Here is an 8,432-nt window from a genome sequence, read left to right on the forward strand (position 1 = left end):
GGCAAGATTCAAAATGTTCAATTATAACAATGTCCTAATACACAGTCCTCGTATGATCGTATCTATTAACTATTTTATGTACACAGCCAATGACCATTTTGATTGTGAATATACAAAATTAGATAAATATAGGAGACAACAAAACGGCCCAATTTGGTTTCAAATGTCAATACCCGACAAAGAACAAAGTGGTTATTTTTGTAGTCTCGTCTGATCATTTTTGCTTATACGATATGAAATGATTAGCGGATAAGCTAGCCTGCCACAACTAAGGTGAATTGTTCACTTTATCAGAATTATTGAATTCATAGCCAATGGCCCAATGGCAGTCATTGTTGATTGAGACGCAGGTGTCAGTTTTGGACTAAAAAAATATAGAAAAGAATGAGCTTAGTCAATTACTGAAAAGGAGTTCCAATTGCAATGCTCTGGTTCTCACAGAAAGTGTAAAAGTAGCTACAGTGTCAGAGAATGTGGTCATTAGCACTCATTGCATGCAAATGCAAAATTTTAACTTCTGTATATAAAACAGTGGGATAGAAATAATTGAGCTCGTGGATTAAATGGCTATATTTTTTTTTATTCAATTAGCGGATGGTTCTTCGCTTGGAAAAAATACAGACATTCCATGTACAAAAGTAATGGTTCCCACGTCACAATGAATAGAACCAATTAAACAATAAGGAAATGGCATAAACCGATTCATCCACCTTCAGGCAGCCTCGGCCTATAAATACCATACCTCCTCTTCAGCTATTCACACCTCAAAACCTCCCAATACATCATCTTTCATCCTCAGTCTTCCTCTTTATCAATTAGTTTTTCCTTACTTCCCAAACGCATCTCAGAATCATGGGTGTCTTCACATACGAATCTGAGTTCGCCTCCGTCATCCCCCCTGCTAGGTTGTTCAATGCCTTTGTTCTTGATGCTGACAATCTCATCCCCAAGATTGCACCACAAGCAGTGAAAAGCGCTGAGATTCTTGAGGGAGATGGAGGTGTTGGAACCATCAAGAAGATTGGCTTTGGTGAAGGAAGTGAATACAACTATGTGAAGCACAAGGTTGACGGAATTGACAAAGATAACTTTGTCTACAATTACAGTTTGATTGAAGGAGATGTCATTTCTGACAAGATTGAGAAGATCTCTTATGAGACTAAGTTGGTGGCTTCCGGCAGCGGTTCTGTCATCAAGAGCACCAGCCATTACCACACTAAGGGAGATGTTGAGATCAAGGAAGAGCATGTTAAGGCTGGCAAAGAAAGGGCCCATGGTTTGTTCAAGCTCATTGAGAACTACCTTGTGGCCAACCCTGATGCCTATAACTAAAACCATCGATGTACATATGATTCTGCATGCTAAGAGTTGGGGAAACAAATTTTATGTCCTCTACTTTTTTCTGTTTATTCAGCGGTGTGGCTTTCGATTTTTACTTTTGCTCATACAGAAGGAGTTTTTATTCGCAATCTGAAGTTATGATTCAAGTGTACTATTGTGATATTGTGTTTGATTTTAATCTCAATAAATGAAACCACATTCGATTACTTTTATACAGATAACAATGATCTAATTCTTCTTAGCCTAGTTTATGATTGAATATCATATCATATTCAAAGATGTTCGGGTCAAATTGTGTTTCAATGGTTGCGGGTCAAATTCGTTAGTGCTCAGACATTAGTTATGATTTGTAAAACTCGATGCTTTTCAATTTTATTTTATGTTTGAACACCTAAAACAATTGTACCTAAGAGTAATATAGCCAAACTAAAAATACAATAAATGTCACTTAGTACTACAGTTTAGTGGTATTCCCTCACTTGTAAGTGAGAAGTCTTAGGTTTGATTCTTACCAAAAGTGAATTTTTACCACATTATTGACAGCCCATTGTTAGGCTTAGCCCAATCCCCCACTCCTTTAATGTAGGTAATATCATTTGTTAAAAAAAGTTCAGTACAATCAATTTGGTAAGGTTTGGTACTGCTTAAATTATTTTAAAAGCGGGGATGAAAAAAAGTTCGAGTAAAATTTGTGTTTGATCAGTCTGCTTATTTGCAAAGTCACGGGTCATTTTAAATGGGATGAAAAGAAGTTCGAGTAAAATTTGTGTTTGATAAGTCCGCTTATTTACAATGTCACAGGTCATTTTAAGTGGAAAAGTAGCAAAAAGCAGAAGCATAATGCTACTTCTCAAAACCATTTTTTTTTTCAGTATGGGGAGTGACCAAATTACTTGTAAACACATGCAAAAGTCCATTTCTCCAATGTGGGATTGATACGCTCAACACACCGCCTCACATGTAACTCATACAAACAGGGAGATATCGAGCACATGTGGCCGTTAAGCTTTAAACACGGGACAACTTGCTCTGGTACTATGAAGAAACTTGAGGTTCCATCATAAAACCAATTGGCAATATGGGGAATTGCCCAATTATTATAAGCACATGCAAGCTCCTGTTTTTCATGATGTGAGATTGATACTCTTAACACTTCTCTGTATTGTATGTATGATATTCTATAGTATGCATTTATAAGAACTTACAATTATCAATAATATCATTCTAAGTATCTAACCCTAGGTTTGAAATCTTTAACTGTAAAATTGTTGTAAAGGTGTTATGTATATGTAACAAAAAATTGGTTTGAAATCTTTAACCATTCAGTATAGGCTTTTCTTTTTGGTGTACCTTTCATTAATGGGGACCAAGGGAAGGCAACCCGAAAAAGAATGAAGTTGATCACTTCCTCTTAGATTTTCTGTTCTTCGAATTCAAATGGATTGTTCGTAAGTGAAATTTGAATTACAATAATACCGAGGTTAATTAGCAAGTACCCTACTGGGCATCAAATGGGTCGGTGTGTGATCTCTAATTGACCAAACCAACTTGTTTCAGAATATGGTTGTCCCTACTACTTCACAACTAGTATACACCTTCCAGAAGTTCAAATTAGGATATACACTTGCATTTCAAAATAGGCTGCAATGGGTCAATGTCGTTTGCCCATCATTTTCAGTTGGGTTTTGATCACATCTACAAATTGAAATGGCTTAAGATATAGAATTTATATAACAATTAAGGATATTTTGTGTGCTCTAATCCGAGATAAAACAGCTGTTATTAGTGTTTGATAAACACTGAATTATCACACCCCCATGCATTGTCTCAGATAAACTAAATTACTGTTTAACCAGACAAAATTTCTGTTAACTTGCTCATATCATATAGCCTATCGGTGCAGCCCAAGCTGGTTTCAAATTTGAGTATCAACGAGAACAAAACACAGGGCTGTTGAGGAGAATATCGCACATTGGAGAGATGAAGTTTCCATCAAAGATTTAGAAAACTTCTTCAGTATTGTCAATTATAACAGCTGTTATGTAGCTCTATTTTTTATGCTCATACGATATGAAATTATAGAGGGCGGAAGAAAATGTGAAGTGATCGCAACATGAGGTTTAGTCACAGCCCTTGGCAGCTAGTGTTCATTGAAACCCAAGTTTCGGTATTTGACTGGAAAGGAAGAAGGAAGGAAGCCTATATACACAAATGTTCGAGTTAAATCTTCCTCTTCCTCTTTATAGTTCAAATAAATTGGAGCGTCGATTATATAGAAAAAATTATCAAACAAAATTACAAAAGGTGTCAGTTTGTTTACTTGATGTGAGAGAATCTGATCATTTCTAAAGTACTCATTGCATGCACATGGAAATTTTAACTTGTAGCGAACACCAAGACAATAAGTATTTGAGGTTTAACCAGTCCACCTCGTGGATTAATTGGGTACCTTATTCAATTTCCACATGGTCCTTCCCTTGACTAAACTACAAAATTCCTTGTACAAAAATAATGGCTGCCACGTCATATTGAATAGAACCAATTAAACAATTAGGAACTTGCATAAACCTTTTGATTCACACACCTTCAGCCCTATAAATACCATACCTCCTCCTCACTTCTTCACATCTCAAGAAACCTCCCAATACATCATCTTTCTTTCTTAGATCTTCCTCTTCATTAGTTATTCTTTTCTCACTTTCCATTCACTTCTCAAAATCATGGGTCTTTTCACATATGAATCCGAGTTCACCTCCGTCATCCCCCCTGCTAGGTTGTTCAATGCCTTTGTTCTTGATGCTGACAACCTCATCCCCAAAATTGCACCACAGGCAGTGAAGAGCGTTGAGATCCTTGAAGGAGATGGCGGAGTTGGAACCATTAAGAAGATCAACTTCGGTGAAGGTAGCACATACAGCTACGTGAAGCATAGAATTGATGGGGTGGACAAGGACAACTTTGTCTACAAGTACAGTGTGATTGAAGGAGATGCTATCTCTGAGACAATTGAGAAGATCTCTTATGAGACCAAGTTGGTGGCTTCCGGCAGCGGTTCTGTCATCAAGAGCACCAGCCACTACCACACCAAAGGTGATGTTGAGATCAAAGAAGAGCATGTAAAGGCTGGCAAAGAGAAGGCCTCCCACCTCTTCAAGTTGATTGAGAACTACCTCTTAGAGCACCAAGATGCCTACAACTAAATTATACGACATCAAAACTTATGTCAACAAACAACTATTTTCATTTCCTTTTTGTTTTTTAAACTTCTGAAGTAGTGTTTTGGCTTGTAATTTGGCTTGTTATTGGAGCTTTTCATTGAAGAGTGAATATTGTATGTCTTTTCATATAAAAATAAAAAGAAACTAATGGATTTGAATAATATACATATGTATGCAAGTTTCCCCTTATCATGCACCATGGCATGATATGACACACCGTATCAACTGACACATAAAATGTATTGCAATTGTGATCTAAAACTATAATTAACATTGCTCTTAAATTAAAGTATCATATTTTCTAACAACACGAGTTGGACTAACCATTATATAATTTGACAATTACCAATTTTTTTTATTTATATAATGTGATAAATGAATGTATGTATCATCTAGTATTCAGATAATAGATGATATATACATTCGTTTGTCAAGACATATATCAATTACAAAAGGAGCATTAAAGACACTTTACCAAATAGATGATATATATCATTTATCAAGACATATATCAATCACTAAGGCCCTGCTTGGTACGTTGTATATAGCACTGGATAGGACTATTAATATGGAGCTAGGTGTTTGGCGCCCTCTCATATCAAATTGGACTGGTCTAATCTAATCTGATCCACTTATTTTATACGGAAGACACCCTCTTAATAAACCCGTCCAAAAGGGTGTATGATGAATTGTTAATTGTTAATGTACGTGGATCCAATTGTACATTCACTACAACAAAAACGTAGTTTAGCGAGAGAAAAAATTTTCCTCACTCAAAGTCTCTATTTTGTTAAACCCTAAAACTTTTACTCACTACAGTGAGTAAAGGTAGATTACCAAGCTAAGAGTCTGTCGACAGCGAGGAAACGTTTTCTTCCAAAACATTTAAATTTCTCGCTAGAGTAAGGACATGACTTGCAATCAAAATTGGGTCAGTTTTTGCGAAGACGAAATAATATCCTTGCAAAAAGTGTTCTATAGTGAGAAAACTAGGTTTCCTCCAAAAGATTTCCTCAATAACATACCATTTTGTTGTAGTGATCTTATATATAGACTGTTGAGAGTCCTCACAACAAAAACTTTTATGAAACCGTACGACTGTAATTTACTAAGGTTAATTAGTACATTGATGGGGATGAAATGAATGTATAATACATAAGTACTCACTTTCTGATTTGGTTCAATAAAAAAATATCATGTGTATCTTTTTTCAAAGCTCAAGAAAAATTAAATAACATGTCCATTTTTTTAATACAATAAAATGTTTTAAAATATCATTGGACAAAATTAAAAGGGGAGTACCCAAGTATTATTAGAAATGAATTGGTGTCTAATGCCCAATTAGTGAAACCTTGTTTTACAAATTGTTGTTTGCTTCATAATATTGTTATCCCTACTACATTACAACTAGTATGCACTTCCAGAAGTTCAAATTAGGGTACTTGACTTGTATTTCAACATATGGCTGCATTGAGTCAACATTGATTGCCCATCCTTTTAAGTGGGGTTTCTACATCTTCAAACGGAAAAGGCAAGATTCAAAATGTTCAATTATAACAATGTCCTAATACACAGTCCTCGTATGATCGTATCTATTAACTATTTTATGTACACAGCCAATGACCATTTTGATTGTGAATATACAAAATTAGATAAATATAGGAGACAACAAAACGGCCCAATTTGGTTTCAAATCTCAATACCCGACAAAGAACAAAGTGGTTATTTTTGTAGTCTCGTCTGATCATTTTTGCGTATACAATATGAAATGATTAGCGGATAAGCTAGCCCTGCCACAACTAAGGTGAAGTGTTCACTTTATCAGAATTATTGAATTCATAGCCAATGGCCCAATGGCAGTCATTGTTGATTGAGACACAGGTGTCAGTTTTGGACTAAAAAAATATAGAAAAGAATAAAGCTTAGTCAATTACTGAAAAGGAATTCCAATTGCAATGCTCTGGTTCTCACAGAAAGTGTAAAAGTAGCTACAGTGTCAGAGAATGTGGTCATTAGCACTCATTGCATGCAAATGCAAAATTTTAACTTCTATATATAAAACAGTGGGATAGAAATAATTGAGCTCGTGGATTAAATGGCTATATATTTTTTTTATTCAATTAGCAGATGGTTCTTCGCTTGGCAAAAATACAGCCATTCCATGTATAAAAGTAATGGTTCCCACGTCACAATGAATAGAACCAATTAAACAATAAGGAAATGGCATAAACCGATTCATCCACCTTCAGGCAGCCTCGGCCTATAAATACCATACCTCCTCTTCAGCTATTCACACCTCAAAACCTCCCAATACATCATCTTTCATCCTCAGTCTTCCTCTTTATCAATTAGTTTTTCCTCACTTCCCAAACGCATCTCAGAATCATGGGTGTCTTCACATACGAATCTGAGTTCGCCTCCGTCATCCCCCCTGCTAGATTGTTCAATGCCTTTGTTCTTGATGCTGACAATCTCATCCCCAAGATTGCACCACAAGCAGTGAAAAGCGCTGAGATCCTTGAAGGAGATGGCGGCGTTGGAACCATTAAGAAGATCAACTTCGGTGAAGGTAGCAGATACAGCTATGTGAAGCACAGAATTGATGGGGTTGACAAGGAAAACTTTGTCTACAAGTACAGTGTGATTGAAGGAGATGCCATCTCTGAGACAATTGAGAAGATCTCTTATGAGACTAAGTTGGTGGCTTCCGGCAGCGGTTGCGTCATTAAGAGCACCAGCCACTACCACACCAAGGGTGACGTTGAGATCAAAGAAGAGCATGTTAAGGCTGGCAAAGAGAAGGCCTCCCACCTCTTCAAGTTGATTGAGAACTACCTCTTGGAGCACCAGGATGCCTACAACTAAATTAATATTGCCTGCTACCACAAAAAGTATTATTAAGTAGTTGTGTGCTCTTTTGGCATCAAACAATGTGTGGTTTTCATTCCCTTTTTCTTTAAGTTTTGAAACAGTGTTTTGGCTTGTGATTGGAGCTTCTGAGTGGAGTGAATATTGTGCTTCCTTTCATGTCATGTCAATTACAAATAAATAAGAAGAAAATCGTATTTGATGATATATTTTCAAATGTCTTTTTATGCACCGTGGTAATGAATAATGTTCAATTTTTATTTTTCTAACTTGACTGCTATTATTCGATGTGACATGTCATGTCAATTACACCAAAAGATTGCACAATAACTAATTTAAGAAAACAAATGAATCTTATTCTACCACCTAATACGTGATCAATTTAATGCATCATATTTTATAATTGCACGAGTCGACCTAACATATATATAACATTTACAGTTATGGTATGACAGATGGGAAAGGGATCCTCTCTCGATCCCTTCCTCGTAATCCACCAAATACGGTAATCTGAGCCACTGAAATTTAATCGAATGGTTAAAATTATTATAACTTTTAAAGTGGGTCCCTGTTTGTAGCCGTTGGATCAAATTTCAATGGTCCAGATCACCAAACTTGGTGGATTAGGTGGAAGGGATCCGGAGAGGATCCCTTTCTTGACAGATGAATGTATACACATGTCATACGGTATTTTTGAATGAGTTGACCCAACTACTAATGAATTTAACGCTTTTAGTTTTTATTTACTTGAGTTGGCACGACGCTGCAACACTAAAATCATCTCCAACCGAGAGGGGGCCAAGGATCATGTTTAGCCCTATAGTCTTGCAAGAAATTATTTTTTAATAAACAATGTCATGCCATATTTTATATCATCTCCAACCGAAGAGGTCAAAGAGCCATAGGCCAAAATATAGTTCTTTGACAAAAAAAACTCATCTCCAACCGAATGGAGTTATTTTTTAATATGTTCTATAATGAAAAAAACCTCCGAACAATAACCAA

The 8,432-nt window shown here is 36.1% G+C and overlaps 3 protein-coding genes across 3 annotated transcripts; all 3 read left to right on the top strand.

Annotated features, from left to right (window-relative positions):
- The first annotated feature begins 751 nt into the window (after positions 1-751).
- Positions 752-1,547, top strand: LOC137737038 (major strawberry allergen Fra a 1-3). Its single transcript, XM_068476387.1, has one exon. The coding sequence runs from the start codon at positions 853-855 to the stop codon at positions 1,330-1,332; it is 480 nt and encodes a 159-aa protein (XP_068332488.1). The 5' UTR covers positions 752-852; the 3' UTR covers positions 1,333-1,547.
- A 2,411-nt stretch (positions 1,548-3,958) lies between these two features.
- Positions 3,959-4,724, top strand: LOC137737031 (major strawberry allergen Fra a 1-3-like). Its single transcript, XM_068476377.1, has one exon. It carries the CDS (start codon positions 4,062-4,064, stop codon positions 4,539-4,541), a length of 480 nt encoding a protein of 159 aa, XP_068332478.1. The 5' UTR covers positions 3,959-4,061; the 3' UTR covers positions 4,542-4,724.
- Positions 4,725-6,685: 1,961 nt separating this feature from the next.
- Positions 6,686-7,634, top strand: LOC137737383 (major strawberry allergen Fra a 1-3-like). Its single transcript, XM_068476838.1, has one exon. The coding sequence runs from the start codon at positions 6,945-6,947 to the stop codon at positions 7,422-7,424; it is 480 nt and encodes a 159-aa protein (XP_068332939.1). The 5' UTR covers positions 6,686-6,944; the 3' UTR covers positions 7,425-7,634.
- The last annotated feature ends 798 nt before the right edge of the window (positions 7,635-8,432 follow it).

This window comes from Pyrus communis, chromosome 6, assembly GCF_963583255.1.
Source record: "Pyrus communis chromosome 6, drPyrComm1.1, whole genome shotgun sequence".
NCBI lineage: Eukaryota > Viridiplantae > Streptophyta > Magnoliopsida > Rosales > Rosaceae > Pyrus > Pyrus communis.

What these genes read in the sequence shown, in the direction of transcription:
- LOC137737031 (XM_068476377.1), top strand. Translation starts at nt 4,062, where the DNA reads ATGGGTCTTTTCACATATGAATCCGAGTTCACCTCCGTCATCCCCCCT.
- LOC137737383 (XM_068476838.1), top strand. Translation starts at nt 6,945, where the DNA reads ATGGGTGTCTTCACATACGAATCTGAGTTCGCCTCCGTCATCCCCCCT.
- LOC137737038 (XM_068476387.1), top strand. Translation starts at nt 853, where the DNA reads ATGGGTGTCTTCACATACGAATCTGAGTTCGCCTCCGTCATCCCCCCT.